Source organism: Pholcus phalangioides, unplaced genomic scaffold, assembly GCF_987345545.1.
Source record: "Pholcus phalangioides strain wild (caught in Gottingen) unplaced genomic scaffold, Ppha-v1.0 ptg000024l_1, whole genome shotgun sequence".
NCBI classification, from domain to species: Eukaryota; Metazoa; Arthropoda; class Arachnida; order Araneae; family Pholcidae; genus Pholcus; species Pholcus phalangioides.
Window position 1 is genome coordinate 26,563,692 of NW_028301616.1, and position 22,047 is coordinate 26,585,738.

A 22,047-nucleotide genomic window follows, 5' to 3' on the forward strand; every position below is an offset into this window, starting at 1 on the left:
TAATATATTCAGGTAGTTATATAGCGTCAATAGATATTTAAGTTTCGTTATTTTCTTTTCACATTTCAGAATGATGTGATCTCAAAATTTGGTACCCAATTTTGCCCCACTTTCCCTCTGATATCTTAAATATACGTTTGTTGTTTTTCTTTTTTTCCATAGGTGACCTGTTGGGACCAACAGTGAATAATCTTGATCAGCTGCTTAGGATGCCGTATGGCTGCGGCGAACAAAATATGCTCTTGTTTGTACCAAACATTGTGATAACCAGGTATCTTCAAAGGGCCAACAGACTCTCACCAGCTATTCAGAAAAAATCTTTGCATTATATGGAAAGTGGTAAGCTAAACAATTTCTGAATAAATGAATTTTTGTATTTTCAAAATTTACTTCCTAATTGACTGAATTTAGTGAGACAAACTGTACAGCTAGCTGCTTAATTTCATTGTATGACATAGGTTACAGTCATTCACTATAGCAGCTTATTTCATGGGACAGTTGTGTACATTTGTAAAGATTTCTGCAATACTTTTGAGATATTTTTCGATAAAGCAAATGCAGCTAAAGGGCTTGCTCACTTCCATTAAGAGAAAACAATATGTACAGAGTTAATGTTAAATTGTTTGTGATATTCCAGTGTATTAGATACGTGCAGCCTAATCTTCATTATTTTGAATGTGTAATGACTGTCGAGAAACTTGAATGAGATAGCAATTCAAGCTATTCAACATTGAAGGTTTGAAGCATCATGAAAACTACAACTTGAACAGATATTTGACTCGGCTGTACATGTAACATTGCACTCTTACAACCTGCAGATTTGAAGAAATTTTTTTGATACGCAGTGGCATGTAATATACATTATCTGCAGCTATTTTCTTAGAAGATGAAATAGTAATGACTACATTTAGAATTTTTTTGAAATTATTTCTGAAATATTTATAGATGAGTATAAAAAATTCTTCTATACAAAGGAATGAAAAATCCTGTTTTGGTTCTTTGATTTTAATTATTAGTGAATTTCATTTAAATCTGCTGAATCATACACAGGATTTTTCATTATTTATAATATTGTAACACTTGATTATGAGAAAGGTGATGCCTCCTTATGTTCACTGAAAAAATATGGTGAATCTCGAATATGCATAAGAATTTATGTAAATAGCATTCACATTAAAGCCATTTAGTTTGATAAACAAGGGCAGTTTGCCAACCAAAGGTTGAACATTGCTATGAAGTACTAAACAGACTTGGCTGAAGTTCACTCATACATTTAAAATGATTTTATTCATTTAATCAAAATACAGGCACAAAATATTTCGGATCTAAGCTGGTTTGTGAACCCTGAAAAAAGTTAATTATTACTGTGCAAATAATGAATACACACACACACACCCACCAGCATTTAGCAATGCATGCAAGATTGAAGAAACCTATTATGATGCAATAATAATTTAACCATTATTTTAAGTTTTAAAAAATGCATGATCATTCTATTACAAATTGTAGAAATAAATATTTTAGGAGTAAAATGTGGGAAAATATTTTGAAAACTAGTTTTGTTTGGTTTTTGGGTACCTGTATGTATGACGCCTAAATTTGTATCCCAGATTTGTTACGTCAAAGCATGTTAAATTCACATAGCTTCAGTGATAAGTTTTTATTTTTTCAGGCTACCAAAGAGAACTGACATACAAGAGGACTGATGGATCCTTCAGTGCATTCGGAAACAATGACAAAAATGGAAGTACTTGGTAAGAGCTAATAAGATTCAGATTTTCATTTTTTTTCCTTTTATTTAATATTCTGAACTGACTTTCAGATTTTTTTCAGTCTAATTAATGGTGCCTGGAACCCCCAGGAGTCAACGACCATACTCCTCAGTTCAATTATAGAATTATAAAAAGTTGTGCCAAGTTTAAAAGTAATTTAAATAATTTTTTTAATTAAATTAATACTCAGAAGTTAAAAGCACCACTGCGACATTGGTAGTCTACAGGAGTAATGATTTTAGACAAAAATTGTACTTGTGGCGACAGGGGTATGAAACATTGTTTTAGTTCCTTTCTAGTCCAATAGATAGCAATGCTATCTCATCACATTTACTAGTACTGGAAAAAAGTCATCCATTTTTCAGAACATTCTTGCTGATAGATGATTGTGGTTTTTGCTGCTATAAATTGAGTCCATGGCAGACATCAATATTTCCAGGGGTCCATGACTAAAAGTATTCGGAACCACTGAGATTAAGAATGAACTTTTTTGAAATTTAAATAAATCAATGTTTCTACAAAATAAGTTTTTTCATTGTTTTTTACACACATTAAATCAATTTGGGGGGGGGAAGAAATCAAGTACTTTGAAAATTTTGTTTTGTTATATAAATCATGTTCTATGGAAATTTGTTGTTACTGAAACAGATACTGTAAAAGAAATATATTGATATTGTTTTCATATTTGAGATGTAGTTGAAAAAAAAATTGTTCCATATTTAGGCTCACTGCATTTGTGGTGCGCTCATTCCATATGGCGGAGAGTTTCATCGGTGTCGACGAACAAGTTATGGAGACAGCATTGGAATGGTTGGCCAAACAGCAGAGAAATGATGGCTCCTTTATGGAGCCAGGCGAGGTTCATCACAAAGCCATGCAGGTCATTTCTTAAACTTTGTTCAAGGACAAACAAATAAAACATTTGAATAATGAAAGATTTTTGTTTCCCTTATCTCTAGCTATTCATGAATAATAAAAATTTAAATTTTTGTATTTTAGCCCTGGTATAATCTGTTATTGTTTTTGAGTGCATTTGAATAAATATATAATTTATTTTAGGGAGGAGCTGGAAGTGGAGCAACGCTCACCGCTTATGTGCTTATTGCATTTTTGGAGAACCAGGTATGTCTTATTGCATTTCAGAACTCAAATTTTATAGAAAATAAACAGGATGTCTCTATCATTATGGGAAAAATTGGCAAATGAGAAAAGGGTTACAAATAAAAAATCAAATATCTGAGATCGTTATGGAATTTTTTACGAATCAATTTTTAGATTTCCTGCAAAGTTCAGCATTCAATTTTATCCTTCCCATTCTGAAAGCCTAATTCCAGTGATTCTGCAGTGGTAGTCGGCTGATATAAATTCACCGATGTTGCCGAATAACGAATATTAAATTGTTAAAAAAAAATCCAACAGGAATTGCACCCATTAAATTAGAAATATCTTGAATATCCATCAGTTTCTCACTTCTGACTTGCAACATAAATAGCATCGGATTAGCACATAACACTGAGATATCAAAAAACATTTAGAATTATGGTTTTAAAATCAGCTTGTTTGTCAACTTTTTGGCAACTGTATGTGCTTTAAAAACTACGTGAATTTTTTTGCAAGATGGTAACAAATGTCCAAATTTTATTAAATATTTCTACTTTATAACTAACAGTTACTATTTTTTATAGTGATGTGTTGGTGTCCACTGCACTGATGTGCTCAGAAACAATCTTAAGTATCGTTGCTGTTAAAGTTTAACAATGCTCATTTGGTCTGACAAGAAGTCAATTTTCCTTTGTGTACTTGGTACTCTGTTCAATTGCTTTGCATCTCAAATTATCAACTTGCATAAAATTGATATTGTAGGGTTTTTGTTTTGAAGAGTAAATTGTTACTGAACTGTCAATAGAACTATATTAAAAATTCTACATGTAGTCCAACCCCATTACAGCACCATAAATTTTCAGTGAACAAATCTTCCCTGTAGGGATTATAATATAAAAAAACTCGTATATTTTAGCATCAATTATTTTTTGGATGTATGTCATGGCAAAGTCAATGTTACTTTCCAGAAAAAGTTCGATATTTCTTCCATTATTTCTTTTTCATAAAAAGTTACCCTTTTTTACACTCCACTGTTAGTCAATATAACAGTTTAGAGCAAATTACTTACAAAGAATAAAGAATGATGTAGTTTGGTCTGCACATCCTAGAGCAGGGTCCCCCAAGCCAGACTTCCTCAGACCCTTCAATGGTAAATTTATAGCGTGGAAAATCAGACTAAAATCGTCTGGTCAAATCCACTCTTCTGTGGGCACACCAAGAGATCCAGAAAGCACCTTTCTCATGAATATCTGAATGTGTATAGGGACTTTTTAAAGCTAAGCTAAACAACCAACCTATTCAAAGAAAGATTTATTGATAAGGAAAGTGTATAATGAGCATACTGCAGTTTATTCAACGTTGTCTAGTTACGTTTTTCCCCAGTGCATGGTTTTTACTGTCTGGTCATTGCATTTTAAGTGTTGGGGGTAGTCATTGAAAAATCCTTTTTTTCATTCCTGTCAATTTCAACGCATTTCAAAAATAAGGAAATTTACAATTATCAAACCACTACAGATTAAAAATTGATACTGCCATAATTTTTGTTTGTGTTTTCATACTTATAAAATGTGTCATTAAATTTATAGAGATGATAAATTTTAAAAATGTTTTTATGATAAGTTTTATATCAAGGAAATATTTAAATAATTGTAAAATTATAAACGCTATAAATTTTCTGTACCTGAAATTGAATGCGTATAAAATAGGCTTTATTTATAGAGTAACACTTAAAAGACACACACTGGAGTTCACAATAAACGTGAATTTATGTAATAGAGCTTCTCTCTGTGAAACATTATCTCAAGCATGATCCGATATAATGCCAAAATCCTTATAGCACCAAAATTCTTCAGATGGATGTTGGAGTTACAACAGGGTTAGACTGTATATGTAAAATCATGGTGATTTTTTTTCACACACATTAGTTACAGCTGTATTTATCTTCAAACATATTGTAGGGCCAGAAGAAATATGGGAAAGAAATGGACTTAGCAACGAAATACCTTTTGAAAGAACTTCAAAAATCTACCGATCCATACATGGTTTCGATAACAACCTATGCATTGCATCTGGCCGAATATGCTGAAAAAGATGATGCTTTACAAAAGTTATTGAGCTTAGCTACTCGTGGTGGTAAGTTATTTTGATATTTTATCTTTCTTATATTTGTTACAAGTAAATGTGAAACATTGACAGAAAAATTTAAATTTTTTTTTTTCAGTTGACTCTATACATTGGGCAAGGAAAGGAAAATCTGAAGTAAGGACATATCTCCCACAGTCTCAGGATGTCGAGATGACTGCCTATGCACTCCTCACTTATTCTCACAGAGGAGATGTAGCTGGTGCTTTACCAATTTTAAGATGGATGATTTCACAACAGAATGAAAATGGTGGCTATTCATCAACTCAGGTAATTTTTATACAACTGCAGAGGAAGCAGGACCAGAGCATGTATTTTGGCATCCCCCGTGTAATGTTGAAGGATGAAATTCATGTCCCCTATGGTCCGGTGCTTGGGGAACCAGACCTGCCTGTTCCACCCTATCTTTCCCCCCCCCCCCAGTTGTGGCCCTGAGAGGTTATATCTCTAGCGTATGAGTCAATGTGCTAGAAATGTTAATTTTGTCTAGATTTTGAATAAGTGAAAATAAATCTCTAGTGAATGGAGTTTCACTTCCTTTAACCCTTAACTTTCACTGTCAAGGTAGAATTGACATCAGGAAAAACCTAATTGTTATAATGGCCACTTATGATTACAAGAGGCTCATTGTGAATTTAGTTTCTCAGTAAAATTTGAAAACATTCAAAAATGCAAAATCTAGCCTTCAGGAACGTTTTTGTAAATGTGATTGTAGTGGAGGGGGGGGGGGCACTATAAAGTATCAATGGAATCCCTAAAAAAAAACTTTTACCAAACCACACATGCACCTCCATATTCTTTCATGGAATTTCTAACAAATGAGTAAATGTGTTGAAATGTATGTAGTGACCCTAACGTTACGTTTGTTTCTTAGTTCTTATTTGTTCAAGTAGTGTTGCCATCTCTTTCGATTTTAGGAGCAGGCCATTCAGCATATTGAATGCTTGTCATGGGTGAATTTTAAATACTGTAGGCCTGATTGCTCTCCACGAGACTTTTTCAAAAGTCCTTTTGGGCCGCAAAGTGTCCAAGCTAATTGCTTAAGTCAGGAAGAAAGTATTTGAATGAAGGGAAAAATGTAGTGAAAGAATTGAGCAATGATTTTTATTTTAAAATTCTTCAGTGCATTTCAAATGACTAGTGTCTGATTTATTTTGTGATTGTTTTAGGACACTGTTGTGGGAATCCAAGCTTTGGCTGCCTTGGCAACCAGACTAGTTTCTCCAAGTATCGCAATTAATGTCAGCTACAGTTTCAATGATGGAAAGATGAATACGTTGAATATTTCTTCTGAAAATGTCATGGTATTGCAAAAAGTGATGGTAAGTTAGCTTAACCATTTAGTGTACATGGTTTTGGCAAGATAAATTTGAATTATCTCTAACAAATCAGCAATAAATCTGGTAACTTTCTCTTAACCTAACATGAAAACAAAGGCAAGAAAAAATATTTAAAAGAAAAAAAGTATAGAGAAGATAAAGTTTTCTTCTCTTTTGCCCTCGCCCTATGTGATCTTTCCCTCTTACATGTACATAGTAGAAAGATACATTATATGTGGAAAGAAAAAGTAACTTACATCAATAGGGTTTTTAAAGCTTTAAGATGAAGAGAGGAAAGAAAACTTGTTTAAATTTATTCCACTGGTGTTTGGACGTAATATCACGCCCATAATTGTAAAGAGGTTTACTGAAAAATTGTCAAAAAAATAAAAAAATGAGTCATTTTTTAATATTTATGCAAAAATCAATACATGTTGCAATGTTTTTAATGTTTTTAGCTTCCATCCGATACAAAGATTGTCGAGCTTGAAGCTAAAGGATTTGGTGTTGGTATCGTACAGGTATGAACTTTGATGCATAAGTAAATTAATGATCTCGTGTGAAGGTTCTAATTTTGGGCTTTTAACCCTGCGATTGGTTTTCTTGATCACTTTTGTTGTTGCAGGTCACATGGTCTTACAATATTGAATCTTCTGGTGAAACTCCAGCTTTCTCCCTGAAACCTGCGATGGGAAGAGCATCTACTGATAAATATGTAGAGTTGAATATATGTACAAGGTATATTTTCTATTTAGTCTTTTTTTAAATTCCTTATTAGCTATCGTATTTGTATGAAATCAATGATTATTTAATTTTTCGTTTTATAACTTCTGATGCTTTCAATTTTCTAGTTATAATGGAGGCGGGGCAAGCAATATGGCAGTTATGGAAGTAGGATTGCCATCAGGATACCAAGCAGATGCTGATACATTACCATCCATTAGTAAATTGAAAAAAATCAAACGAGTAGAAACAAGTGAAGGAGACACTAATGTAGTAATCTATTTCGACAGAGTAAGTTGGTTTATGCAATCATATTTATTTTAAGATTTGAAATATGCTCACAGATCATAATCTAATTGTACATTAATTTTGGTTTGGTGAAAGAATGATAATATCTGTTCTCATTAGAAGTACTCGGAATAATGGAAAAATTTCTATCAAAGATATGCGTTGCTGCAGGGTAATCAAGTTTATTACTCTATTGATTGCAACGAGATATTTTGTTAATAAACAATTTTTATTTGAATTAAGCGATGGGATAGGTAAAATCAAAATCCTCAGTTCAAGTTCAGTCTTCTGATTTTCTGCATCATTTCCTGAAACTTCCTTTAATTATTTGGAAATCATAGCAGTAAATAGGCTAGTGTGCCGATAAATGTGTATTTTATAGGGGTATTAACAAGGCTAATTCAGAGGAGATGCGATCAACAGTATAAATTTTGTGGCACTTTTGATAATGTTATCTCTATATAATCTTTCTACAACTTTTTTTTCTTGTCCTCAGTATCATCATATGGAGGTTTCTCTGTATACATGTATTACTCCTGATATGGATTTCTGCTAATCCGACCTGTGTCCAATACTCCAGCATTTTTATAAAGGCTTCTTGTGAGTGTAGAATGGGAGAAAATATTGATGCATGTCTGTGCAGAGAAGTGTATGCAATTTAAGATGTTTTAGTAAACTACCTTCCAGCAATTTTGGTGGTCCAGCACCCTGGTCTAATGTGCCAAATTAGTGAAAGCTACCTATAAGATTTTTTTTTTTTTGAAGTTGTATGGCGATGGTTCCATGGGAAGGTGCTTACCCATCTAGGAAGATCAAGGAAGTAGTATGTAAAGCTATCAGTTTGAAAATGCATGAGCTACGGGATAGTTAGCTAAACTGGATTATTTCTTTTGAAACTTCAGATTGATTCTGAGGAGCTGTGTGTTGATGTCCCTGCTTACAGAAATCATAAAGTTGCGGATCAGAAACCTGTTCCAGTGAAAGTGTATGATTATTATGATCTGGGTATGTATCTTGTATTTTCCCCTTTTTCTATCTCTATATCTCTCTAAAATTTAAGAATTTAATTTATATTTTACTAATTAAGTTTCCATAGCCTTGTGCGTATTGGCTTGTTGCCATCGTGTATTGAAAATTTTCATCTAGATAACAGGCGCACACATTGGAACATTGAACTCCTGAAATACTGGGTTTTTACTTCATGCATTTGCATTCTTGAAACCAATATTGAAATGATAAGACTGGGGAGAAAATCATATGGAAGATATTGAAAAAAAATTGGTAGTCCTGAAAAATCTGTCAATAGTTCAAAAAGGGGGAGATTTTTTTTTTTAATGTACCATGAAAGCTGTACTGTTGGGGTTTGACTAGAAATTTTTTTTCAATAAAAGCCACTATTTGCACTATTCACATATACAAGACTACAAAGCAAAACTGTTGATTAATCGAACCATTCTCTATAAAACAAAGCCAAGTTGACCAAGATTTCAAAAATTAGTTTCTGGGTATGCATTTGTTATAAAAGGTATGTGATGTGTTATGAATATTTTTTCATCGTCTCATGTGACTTTGTTGTATCTGAGCTTGGCTGTATAATAAGAATGGAAGTTCCATTTTAGTTCTAACTTACGTTTCAGTTTTGATTTATAGAATTTCTCTTGATGAAAAATTAACACCTATGCTGAGTTTAAACATGCCACTAGAGATATCATTATTCCATTTCTTGTTTTGGCTATGTGCTTGATGTGCACCAATGTCGAAATTCCAAACATGAGAAATACTTCTGAATGATTTTAAAAATTTAGAACAGCAGTTTAATTAATGGTGCCTGGAGCCCCCAGGAGTCAACGACCATACTCCTCAGTTCAATTATAGAATTATAAAAAGTTGTGCCAAGTTTAAAAGTAATTTAAATAATTTTTTTAATTAAATTAATACTCAGAAGTTAAAAGCACCACAGCGACATTGGTAGTCTACAGGAGTAATGATTTTAGAAAAAAATTGTATTTGTGGCAACGGGTATGAAACATTGTTTTAGTTCTTTTCTAGTCCAATAGATAGCAATGCTATCTCGTCACATTTACTAGTACTGGAAAAGTCATCCATTGTTCAGAACATTCTTGCTGATAGATGATTGTGGTTTTTGCTGCTATAAATTGAGTCCATGGCAGACATCAATATTTCCGGGGGTCCATGACTAAAAGTATTGGGAACCGCTGAGATTAAGAATGAACTTTTTTGAAATTTAAATAAATCAATGTTTCTACAAAATAAGTTTATTCATTGTTTTTTACACACATTAAGTCACTTTTATTTTTCTTCTAGCTAAGAGTGCCAGGGTTTTCTATGAACCGAAGAGCGTTACAGTATGTGCAATTTGCGAGGGTCCCGATTGTGAAATTTGTGAATCTCAGCATGGTGGCAGTGGTACTCGAACTGTTCATGGTGCCACGGTTTTTGCTTTAGGTATTATTGCCTGCAGTTGGCTCTGGACCACCAAGCAGCTATAAATAAAACTGTTGCCAAAGCTGGCTTTGTGAAAACAGCACCAATCCCAACTGCAACACGAGCAGACTTAACCTTCTGTGCGAATGAAGAATCGTGTTTGTGTTTTTTGAACGGACGGTTTTAACACATAGGAATTGTAAATGTCATAGCGAAATAATCATCCAGCCAGTCACTGTAAGGAACTGTAATTTATAGTCCGAAGGCAGCATCGTTTTGATAAGTGATATTGTTTTTTTCAATTGTAGATAGTTTTTAGTTGTATCACCACCACCTTTTTGTATAAGTGTATTTCCCCTTTCCAGCAAGTGTTTTACATTCCATAAATGAATCTTCAATTCTGAATTTTTATCGATTTTAAACAAAACATTGAACTCTTTTTTAAAAGTTTAACCATTTTCTATTGGTTATGAATCGTATAGCGAGCTTGAAAATTTTCTAGAGTGTTTTATGCATTTTTTTCTTTTATAAATTGTCTATCTGTATATATAATGTTGAAAGAGGGGGCCTTTTTAATTATAGATGTGCATATTTCATGTGAGTGGGGAAAATAAGAGAAACATGATTTTGCCGCTAACGTCAAAGAAAATGTTACCTGTGCAATATGTTGTATACTTCAATGTCTTAAATCTGCAGAGCAGATCATACAATCAGTTTATTTGCGTGCTTACCTAATCAGAATTTGATATTGCTTGAAACGCATTGATCAATCATTATCCCCAGAAACAAATCCAAGTGAAATGTGCACATCACCAAAGAATGTTTTTAAAAGTACTTGACATAAAAAATTTTATGCTTGACTTTGTAAAAAAAAAAATTTAATATTTTAGAGAAATAAAAGCATTTGAATTTTTATATTGACTGTTTTTCTGTGTGCAAATTATGTAAACCAAGGGGGTCTTCAAATTTTAAGACATTGCAGGAAAAATTGACTTACATAGTCAGGTGGCCAAATTTCCTTTTATTAAGTTTCAAGGTGAAATGTCTCTCACTAGACATTTATAAGAGTCAGACTGAAGGAGCATTCGGAATTACACAATAGCATAAATACACTTTATTCCAACATTAGTACAATAGCTACGGAGAAACACAACCGACCGCCATGGCCGCTAGAACTCGAATCCCACAGCAATCGAACGGCGCGCGCTCATTTGAGCTCGCGCTATGCGCTGTTGCCAAGTCATACATATAAATATAACACATATATAACACCTTCCCTTCTAAAAGAAAGTCTGCACTACAATGCACGAGTTCAGTTACGCAACTCATTACACACCTAGTCTTTCAGGTGGTCGCCTGCGACGTTGCGATCGCCTCAGATGAGGAGGTGATGAACCAACAGCTTGAGGATTCCTTGCCTTCGTTGGTTCATTTCTGATGGACTCTGTATTCTCCGTCTGATCGGGCCCCTCTGATTTATTGGGCTGCTGGGATACCTCGGAACCAGCTGAACGCGAAGGTGACACCGAACGCCGTTGACGCAATTGGTCCCGATGCCGAACCACGTGACCCGAAGGAGTACTCACTTCCGACATGACCCTACCCCCTTGAAGCGGAAACCGTTCCTGGGATCCACTTTGGGCCACTTGCGTAGTTCCTGCACCATACCTTATCCTCAGGTGCAAACTTGGGTTTGAGATCGGGATCCGTCGCCATATGTTGACCCGGTTTCAACAGGTCCAACCTGCTTCTCATGACTCTGTTGAACATCGCCGTACCAGGAGCTTGACCAGTTGATGAGACAGGTGTCCTTCGATAGTGAAACAGAAATCTGTCAAGCCTTTCCTGGAAGGAACCGCCCTTAATTTTCCTCAAAGCATCCTTCATGGAGCGCACCGCTCGTTCAGCCAACCCATTTGACTGCGGGTGATACGGCGCAGCTCGGACATGGATGACTCCGTTCCTACGAAGGAAATCCGAGAACTCCTGACTAGTGAACGATGTTGCGTTATCACTGACGATTGTCCTAGGCAGTCCGAATCTCGCGAAGAGGGATCGTAGGGTGCAGCGACCGTAGCAGCTGACGATGTCGAAGACACCGGAATTGCTTCCAACCACTTAGTGGCAGCATCCACTACTAACAAAACGATGTGGTTATCAAACGGGCCTGCATGGTCGATATGAATTCTGCTCCAAGGCTCCGTTGTGGAAGGCCATGGTGCCAAGTTTGATGGAGCAACGGAAGCTTCGACTTGACAATCGATGCACGAACGTACCAAGTCCTCAATGTCCTTATCAATATTCGGCCACCACACAGACTGTCTAGCCAAGGCTTTGAGAGCACCCATACCTTGGTGACCCCCATGAAGCTCCGACAGCACGTACTTCCTGTACTTTGGTGGCACATATATTCTATTCGCACGAATAATAATACCATTTTCCACTGATAAGTCAGTTCGGCAGAGCCAGAAAGGACGAATTTCAGCCGTTACACGCCTGGGCCAGCCTTGTGCTATGTATCTCTTCACTTTCAACAGAACAGGATCAGCATCTAACTCCTTCTGGAAATGAAATCTGGTTACCGCGCCATCATCCATAGATTCCAGCAATAATATTACATCAGCAGGCATTGGACAATCAGTCACAGTTGTCGGCACAGGTAGCCTACTGAAAGCATCAGCATTAGCATGAGAAGATCCTTTCCGATACACAATGTTGTACGAGTACCCTGATAGTACAAGCGCCCATCGCTGAATGCGAGAAGCAGCCATTGGAGCCACTGGTTTAGTCTCAGAAAACAGGCTCACTAGGGGCTGATGATCGGTTACCAAAGTGAATGTTCTTCCAAGAAGATATTTCCGATACCGTGTAACCCCGAAGACCAACGACAAGGCTTCTCTTTCGATTTGGCTGTAGTTCCTTTCCGCTTTCGTCAGTAGCTGCCTGTTATCAGCAAGTCGTCGAGGTAGCACAACGCATTTTCATGCCCTTGCAAGAGCTTGTCCATTTCTCTCTGAAAAATTGATGGAGCTGACGCTACCCCAAAAGGCAGTCTCGTGTACTTGAACAACCCTTTATGAGTGTTAATTACCAATACGTCCCTGGAAGCTTCATCCAGTTCCAATTGACAGTACGCATCCGATAAGTCGATCTTTGAAAAAGTCACTCCTCCTGAAAGACGAGCAAACAAATCCTCGACCTTGGGTAACGGATACCTCTCGAGATCTGTAGCAACGTTGACGGTGAGCTTGAAGTCACCACACAGTCGGATCCTACCGTTCGCCTTTAGGACAGGTACTACAGGTGTCGCCCATTCCGATGACGACACTCGTTCCAGAACGCCTAAATCCAAAAGTCTACTTATTTCTTCTTCTACCTTCTTCTTATAAGCGTAAGGCACGGGACGAGCTTTGAAGAATTTCGGTGAAGCACGGTCTTTTCTTTTCAGACGAACCTTCACTTTTTTCAACTTCCCGAGGCCCCCCGAAAACAGTTCTTGATGTTCATCCAAGACGGCCTGCAAGTCCCGTGACGAAGATTTCACGTCAACCTGGATCGCGTTTGTAGAGATAGCCGGATCAATAGTGCACAATACCCCTAGTTCGCGGATCCAGTTTCGTCCCATCAAGATCATGGAACACTGATCCACCACAAGGATCGGAAGAATTTCCAATTTGGATTCGTACTTCACAGAAACATCCATCGCGCCCACTATCTTCAGACTATGCTTTGTAAATGACCTGAGCTTGATACGAGTCTCTTTCAAAGGTGGAAATCGACATCGGTGCTTCTTGAACATCGAATAAGGCATCACCGAAAAAGGTGCTCCCGTGTCCACCTGCATTACCATAGGTAGCCCTTCAATCACGACTTGCACGGTACAAGGTGGTGGGAAATCAGACATCGAGTTCAACGTCAACACATCGAACGCCGGAGACGAGTTATCCAGCTGGTCGCTTGATTCACTCTGTTCGCATAACGTCCTTGGCCTTTGACTCCAACACTCCATCTGTTCTTCACTGACTTGCATACTCTGGCTAAGTGTCCCGTCTTCCCGCATGAATGGCACGTACTCTTGGCAAACTTGCAAGTTGAGGACTTGTGTCCACTTGCACCACAAGCATAGCAGGAAAACATAACCTTGGCTTGTGACGGGTGATGACCTCTGGAACTTTTCCGTGGCTGCTTCGCTTGCGTCTGCTTTACAAACATCACTTCCGCTGGAGACGCGTTGTCACCACGCAGGTTAGAGGCGTTTTTCGAGGCCGCTTCCATCGACATCGCGATCTCTGACGCCCGATCGAAAGACAGATCTCTTTCCGCCAACAGCCTTCTCTGAATAGCGTCATCATTTATCCCACATACGAGCCGATCTCGTAGCATTTCCGCTAAAGTACGCCCATAACTGCAAAACCTGGCAAGAGTTCGAAGTTCGGCTATGAAGGTTGGCACAGACTCTCCCGGCTTCCTACAGCGACAGTTGAATTTGAACCGCTCAACGATCTCCGACGGAGCCGGTTCAAAATGATTCCTGAGAACGTCTATCAGTTCTGCTAGCGTTCGATCCGTGGGTAAGGCTGGAGACACCAGACTCCTTATCAAGCCATACGTCGGCGCACCCACCAGCGATAGGAATATCGCACGTCTGCGGACATCATCCGTAACTTCATTCGCAACAAAATATTGATACAACCGCTCGGCATATTCCGAAAACGGTTCTTTCGCGCGGTCGAATTCGCCGATTATACCGAAACCTGCCATCCGGAGCGTATGAGGAAATCGCTTGAAGAAACTGAGCCTACCTCGCTAGCGCTTGCTTCTATCTTTTTCCCGTCCTGCCGAGACGATGATTTTCAACTCCTGCAGAATGACGATAGATCCCGTACTCGTCGCCACTGAAATGTCTCTCACTAGACATTCATAAGAGTCAGACTGAAGGAGCATTCGGAATTACACAATAGCATAAATACGCTTTATTCCAACATTAGTACAATAGCTACGGAGAAACACAACCGACCGCCATGGCCGCTAGAACTCGAATCCCACAGCAATCGAACGGCGCGCGCTCATTTGAGCTCGCGCTATGCGCTGTTGCCAAGTCATACATATAAATATAACACATATATAACACAAGGTAATAAAATGAATTTTCCGGATTAAAGTTTTTATGAATACATTTCAACTGACTCATGTTTTCAATTGTTTCTGGAATCAAAGTTATTGAAATAATAATTGGATAGTAAAACTTTTCGAAAATTGGAAGTAATTGGATTAAAAATTAGCATGCCAGAATATGTCGCTGTAACCACCTGAGTGATTTATAATTCTTGCACTTCGATTCCTATTGAACAATTTTTTAAATGCTTTTAATTACTGCTTAGGGGTCATTCTAGTATTGCGTCGGCACGTTTTTAGCCATTTTTGAATCTTTCCCCAGTCAAAAAGTTCACTAGCTCTGCCCAACCTCCTAACGCATATTGAAATGAGACGTACGGGGGGGGGGGGTGTCCCCAGATGATCAATTTGCTTTTAACGTAAATATTTAATAAAAATATAAATGAGAAAATACCCTTTTATATGCTATATTAAATATTTTTTATTTAAATGCTTTTCGAAGGGTGGTAAATCAATTTCTCGGGACGAAAATTTTTATACCCCCCACCGAAAGGTCGATCTTGCGTACTCCCGTGGTTGCGGTCGTAGCTTCCCATCATACAAGAAAATTGTTTTCACGAGTAGTACTTCCTTTGTCCCCATAAAATCATCGCAGCTTGTTTTCTCAACATCATACTGGGAAATAGACGATACAAAAGTTGGGGGTGGTGCTTCGCCATTCACACGAAGAATTGTATCATTAGCATAGGTGGCATTGCGAAAGTAGGAATTTCCTGATCACCATGCGCACCCTCGGTGAATCACATCTCGCCCCGTTCAAATAGCATGCATCCGCTTGTGTACGGAAGTCCAGTAAATCGCTCGAGGACAGCACCTGTGACGCACTGAGTGGGTACAACAGTTTAACCACCCCTTCTATAAATGAAACGGGAGGGGTTCATAGCCTCTTGTTCGAAGAATTGTAAGTTTCATTTCATAGGTGGCACCAGGGACTCTGAATCATTGACATCTTTCTCATATGCAGTACAACAGTGTTATATTACAATTGTTTTCAATATTTTCTACAAGGCATATTTTTGCTTATGAAATTTTATATTTTCCAGTTTAAATTGGTTATGGACAAGTGCCTATATAAGAAAGGCATTTTTCATGGGAGAAAAAGTTTGAAAAATATCGATGCTTAGTCTTTCTCTGAGAATGCTTCCGTGCGCACAGAATTTTTATGCTGAGCAGAAAAAAATTCTATGTATAAGGCAGCATGTTTTGTCATTCCGCACAAGATATCGAAATTCTGTGAGCAGAGAAACAGGTCTGCAAGTGGTGGAATAACACTATGCCTACTATACAGGGTGATTATAAAAAAACTATCCCGACATATGGGCCCCTAACTATCATACCATTCACAGAAACTGACTGAAATTTTGGCATAAGGTATTTTGATGTATGCGCTCAAGAATGATATGGAGAACAACAGTGTCACTCTAACAGTTACGGTTACAGCGAGAAAATTTCGAAAATATCAAATGGCAACACCAAGTTTTTTGTATTGAAATGTGATCTCCATTGTGAAAAACCCTAAATAGCGTTCTAACGGCAACTGTAGCATGAAAATCACCGGCGGTAGATAGGCTAAAAGTGAGGACAACCAATAAGACAGAGAAGCAGCATAAAATAAAGCATTTTATTGTGTTTCACACATGACCTTGTGGAGGACTAATCAGGCTGGGATCTCAGCCGAAGAAACGGTGTGACGAATGAAACGAACATTAATGCTCTGGTGCACGGCAAAGTCCTTTTTCCTTGCCTAGCTCCGAGCATTTTTGTGCTACAGGTGCCATTCCAACGCTATTTAGTATTTTTCAGTATGGAGATCGCATTCCAATACAAAAAACTTGGTGTTGCCGTTTGATATTTTCGAAATTTTCTCACTGTAACCGTAACTGTTAGAGTGACACTGTTGTTTTCCATATCATTCTTGAGCGCATACCTCAAAATACCTAATGCCAAAATTTCATTCAGTTTCTGTGAATGGTATGATAGTTAGGGGCCCATATGTCGGGATAGTGTTTTTATAATCACCCCGTATATCTCGAAAAACGTTAAAGTGCACACATTTATTTGATGTAACAAAATTTTTTTTTTCCCCGCGAACATCTCGGTGTGCTCATGCCCCCCACCATCCTGGAGAGGCCATGCAACGACCTCAGTTGAATAAGAGCATCCATGATATGTTCTGACACAATGGTTTATTATATTTAAATTAGGTGCTGCCTATATAAGCTCTTTTATTTTGCCGTAGGGCTGTGATGTTGGGGCGGCAGCGAGGACGCGTTTTTTATATAAATATTCGAAAATTTGTTAGTTTTGTGTGTGTGTGTACAACAGCATCATTTAAAGGTTCCGCGAGAAACTCGGCAAACTCCCTTCGCTGCCGATTGCACGAGCAATAGTGCGTTTAAGCCATGATTGGAATAAAAGCAGAGTGGCGAATTTTTGTGTGTAGCAACATTTGATGGCGACAATAAAGAAACTGCGATTTTTCCCAAACCATATTAATGTTTTTGAGGCGCTTAGACCGTTCCCACTCCCATATAAAATATTTTTTGATTCAAATGATATGTCCACCATGATGAGAGTACGATGGGGGAAAAAATTTATAATATACCTTCACCTATATTAATTGCAACCATATGTTACAAATTTAATTATTTGGATTTTAATATGCGAAGTACAGTATTCCCACTTGTCCCTACTCAAAGAGAGATCTTATCAAGACCAGTATCTAGCATTAAATGGTCCAGGGGCGTAGCCAGAAATTTCGTTCGGGGGGGACCATTTTCATTTCGGGAGGGGACCAAAGTGACAGAACAATGGATTTGGCCATCTTTTCCCCTTTTTTCGGTCATTTTCTCACATTTCGGGGGGGGGGGGGGGAACCAGACCCCCAAGTCCCCCCCCCCCCCCCCCCCCTCGCTACGCCCTTGAAATGGTCTTAGAATTTTTCTACACATGCAAAGTAACGATTTGGAGGGGAAAAAAATTGTACAAAAAAATTTTATTTTCATTAAATTAGTCTGGGAAAAACTGGTCTAGGCATATGAAGAAAGTTCTTCAGCCGTGGGAATGCGAGTTTTTTCCCAGCACTTCTCCTAGAGATAGGCCTCCGCACGGGTTGCCATAAACGTCATTCAAGCTACCAAACAAGTTTGTCACATTCTGAAACACAGCAACCTATTTCGTTTCTCATTTTCGCGCAGAATCTTCCTGATTGGCCCACAAATACCGCATAGTGATTGGATGTCGGGCATAGAAATCGCCAATTCTGAGCCCGATCATTTCTTTTCCGCACAACGATGATACTGGCACGAGCAGGGAATTTTTTTCCCTGAATATTCTGAGGGTAAATGGACTATTTACTGACGTCACAAGTAGCGTGCGGAGGCCTTCTATCTCTAGGAGGTGCTGGTTTTCCCCCTGCTGTCATGGGGAGGTATTTCCGCCCGGTGATAGAGAACTCGGAGTTAGAAAGCTTCTAGAAAAATTTCTTGAGTTTTTTGGCAAAAAAAAGTCATAGTTGGCACCTTTGTGTCTTTTCGTATGTCTTTATTGCGACAAACCACGGGAGGCCCGTGAAACATCGTAACGTTTTGTTCTGTAATCGTTCTAATGCAACTAGATTATAAGAGGAGCCAGGTCGAGCGGCGTATAATAACTGGTCGTATTATCAGTTTATAAAGGATTAGCTTATTGTGAATGGAGAGCCTTGTATTTTTGTGACATATCTCACTAAACATGATCGAGGCTATTGTCACCTTGTGCACGATCTGAACTGTGATGTGTGCATTAACGAGAAGGTCTCTTTTATTCGTGACCAACATGAAAACTGTTTTTGTGGCATTTAATTGAACACGGCTTCGAAGATACCACTCTTCAACATGTTCCTTAATGTAGATAAAGCCTTGCATGAGGATTTTTTAACCACACAGGGCAGTGTCATCTGCATAAAGTGCTGTGAGACCCCTGGAGCCCACCGGAAAATCGTTCATGCGGAAGTTGTGGAGTATCGGGCCCAGGACTCTTTCTTGAGCGATTGATGAACGAATGGGCTGTGAATTAGAGGTTGAGTCATTAATCTGTACTCGAAATCACCTCGAGGAGAGATAATGCCTCACAAATTTAATTATAATGGCATATTCATGCGAATTAGTTTTGGAGCTTCGTGCCCAACTTTATCGAAAAATTTCTGGAGGGTCAAAATAGGCTAATGCTGCGATGTCTCTGAAATTTAAAGCTTTCTCTTGACACTCTGAATCTTAGAAGTTGTGTCGTTGTAGAATCCGTGTTGTTCAGGCCCTGTGATTTTGTGTTCTTCAGTGTATTTATTGATGCGGGCCGCTACTATTCTTTCGGAAAGTTTACCAAGGACGTTTGAAAGTTTCTATTGGTGTTGGCTGAAAGAGGCATTTGTCCGAAGATGAACAAGGAATCCAAACTTGAGCTACTACTACTATTAAACTAGACATGCACCTCGTCCACATTCCTCTGCGGAACTTCTAACGAATTGGTACATGTTGGAATGTTTGTGTAGGTATAGTGAACCTTCCGTGAAGTTTGTTTCTATGTAATGCTTGTTGTGTGTAGTGCTGCCATCTGCAATCAATTTTTTAAACTATGAGTTTTTTCTCAACTCGTAGTGAATGAAGTGTAATGAATGAATAATTATACCGTTGTAGGCCTGTTACTCTCTGCGGCGAGACTTTTTAACGAAGAGATCGGCTCGCATCTAAACTCAAGCTGGAAGATTCGACTGAAAAGAAAGGAAAGTTAACTTAAAAATTTTTTATAAAGAGCAAAAAAATCCGTAACAGAAAAGAGAAAAAAGGGCCAAATATTTTTTCTTCCAGAAAAACCAGCATCTTTAGAGATAAGGAGCACTTTTTGGAAGTGCAAGAAAAAGAGGTGTGTGGAGATATAAATTAAGCATTGAATAGCAAAGAGGAACAGCATTCCAACACTGAATGAACGCCAGAACTTTGCCACTGGACTTATCCCGTTGCCGAGATCTCTTCCAGCCCAGCTTCGTGGCAGAGTCTGGAGCACTTTATTTTGTGTCAAAAAAAAAACATACAAACTTTTACAACATATTTTCCCCGGACAATTGGGTACTGTCGCGATTAGCAAATTTTGTGGTGATTACAGACGAGATGGAATTAGGAGCTGGAGAAGTTTCGGGGTTTCGTTAAGACGGATGAATGTACACATATTAGGATGGAGGTATGTTTTAAAAGCAATTGAGGCCCCCCCCCCCATGCCATCTCATCTGTTATCTTACACTTGCCATATTATATACAGCATTCCAACACTGAAAAGTATTGTATTTACCTGGGCTTATTTATCAACTCTCACTTTCCCTTCAAAATTATTTCAATGTGTAAACATTTCCGAAAGTGAAAACATCTGTCATAAAAAGTTCCGCCCATGTAATCATGCCGCCGTAGACGGCTGCCTCATGCCCGGCGTTGGCCCTGGTTGAACTAAGCACCGAAAAAAGGGAGGATAACGTTATCTTTGTAAAGTTTCCTAACGTACATGTTACGGGACACCTGTTTAATGCAGTTTTTTTACACGACACATTATCCATGATAATGACCCTATTTTTTTCGCTCTTTGCTCTTTTGTAGAGATGAACTTGTTGAACGTAAGTTTGCCAGGCAGCGTCTAGTCCCTTTAGAGCGTCGGTTCACTGAGCACCATTGGTTCGGGCTCCAGTGTTGAAGCGGCAAGCAAAATCGTTTCGGTCTCCAGCATGGGATCGGCAAGAAGCACCAAGCCTTCGACAGAAGTCAATTCAGGCCTTCCAGTCGCCAAAGAGGAACCCGAAATAGATCTACAGGATCCGTTCACGTGCTTTGGCCTAATTGCTCTGAATATACAGTCAGCTTTCGCCAATACGAAGCGTTCCCCCCCCCCCCCCCTGAAATTCATTCTTACCCCTCGAAATTTCTTTGGGGGTCAAAATACTCCTCAAAATTTTCTTTGGGAGTTTGAAAGACTTCACTTTAGAATTCGAAAAGGAAATGAGTATTACAGACAAATCTAAATTTAAAATTACATAAAGGCTCATTGTGTGGCTTTGACGTAGTTTTGAATCCAATGAATGGCATAACATGTGCAAAAACTTTCCAGTCCAATGATAAAAAATGATATTCTATATAACGGTTCAAAAATGAATTACAACCCATGTTCTAATGAAGCAATGGACAGTTTAATTTCTCTCTATGATAAAGGAAATAAGAATATGTTACATATACAATAAAATATATAATAATTATTACAGGGCTTTCGGATAAAAAATGGCTTGCATAAAGATGAAAAATATACTTCCTAAAGCAGCGCCACTTAGCGAAGAATGATTACTTATAAAAGGAATGAAAATGACAGAAGTTTGCAAATGTATCAGTTAGTGCAGAGAAGGTGGTGATAGCAGGACTTTTGTGTATCCAGAATATAGAAAGTTGAGCGTAATTGCCTTAACTTTGCCTTTTTCAAGAGCATCGTATGAACGTGGTTTTCGATATTGAATCATGTAAACTCAAAAAATAGAGCACAACTTGATGATGACCATCTTTTCTTTCTTTCAAACCGAGCACAACTCCGGTCTACCGACATGGGCAATTTACTACCGATTGAGTTGTGCGGGAAGTGTTAGTGCGTGTACTTAACAGTCTGAGTGCGTACATGGTGTTGTGCGTGAATTAGTGCCGCCATCTATATTTTTTTTTATATTAATAATTCAAAACAGCACACATAAATACATGGACACAGATATACAAAATAAAATAAAGACAACAGAACAAAAAACAAAACATACACTATGCAGCTCTTAGGGATCCATTTGGTCCGTCCTAGAGCTTAATAAATATTATATATAATAAACGGCACGCTCGATTTATATTTATTTCATTTCATTCATATTTTTTTTTTTTTTTCTAGATATTTCAAATTTTTCCTTGGTTACCTATTTATATTTTCAATAAACCTTTCAAAATTCGTTATAGAGTTTGAGAATGTGAAGATTTCTTTCTTGAGATGTTTATTTATTCTAAGGCCTGATAAATATATTTATCAATTATTAAAATATA

The 22,047-nt window shown here is 37.9% G+C and overlaps 2 protein-coding genes across 2 annotated transcripts in view; one reads left to right on the plus strand and one right to left on the minus strand.

Annotated features, from left to right (window-relative positions):
* Positions 1–10,705, plus strand: part of LOC149069108 (CD109 antigen-like) — a 79,248-nt gene extending 68,543 nt beyond the window's left edge. The window contains exons 24-35 of the mRNA XM_089251292.1: positions 163–339; positions 1,673–1,754; positions 2,496–2,652; positions 2,832–2,894; positions 4,832–5,006; positions 5,095–5,285; positions 6,185–6,337; positions 6,793–6,855; positions 6,960–7,072; positions 7,186–7,348; positions 8,248–8,350; positions 9,671–10,705. Coding sequence (XP_089107418.1) covers positions 163–339; positions 1,673–1,754; positions 2,496–2,652; positions 2,832–2,894; positions 4,832–5,006; positions 5,095–5,285; positions 6,185–6,337; positions 6,793–6,855; positions 6,960–7,072; positions 7,186–7,348; positions 8,248–8,350; positions 9,671–9,855 — 1,625 coding nt within the window. The 3' untranslated portion in view covers positions 9,856–10,705. The remainder of the gene's footprint in view (positions 1–162; positions 340–1,672; positions 1,755–2,495; positions 2,653–2,831; positions 2,895–4,831; positions 5,007–5,094; positions 5,286–6,184; positions 6,338–6,792; positions 6,856–6,959; positions 7,073–7,185; positions 7,349–8,247; positions 8,351–9,670) is intronic.
* A 3,000-nt stretch (positions 10,706–13,705) lies between these two features.
* LOC149069109 (uncharacterized) lies at positions 13,706–14,551 on the minus strand. The gene has a single exon (XM_089250347.1). The coding sequence runs from the start codon at positions 14,549–14,551 to the stop codon at positions 13,706–13,708; it is 846 nt and encodes a 281-aa protein (XP_089106473.1).
* Between the last annotated feature and the right edge of the window lie 7,496 nt (positions 14,552–22,047).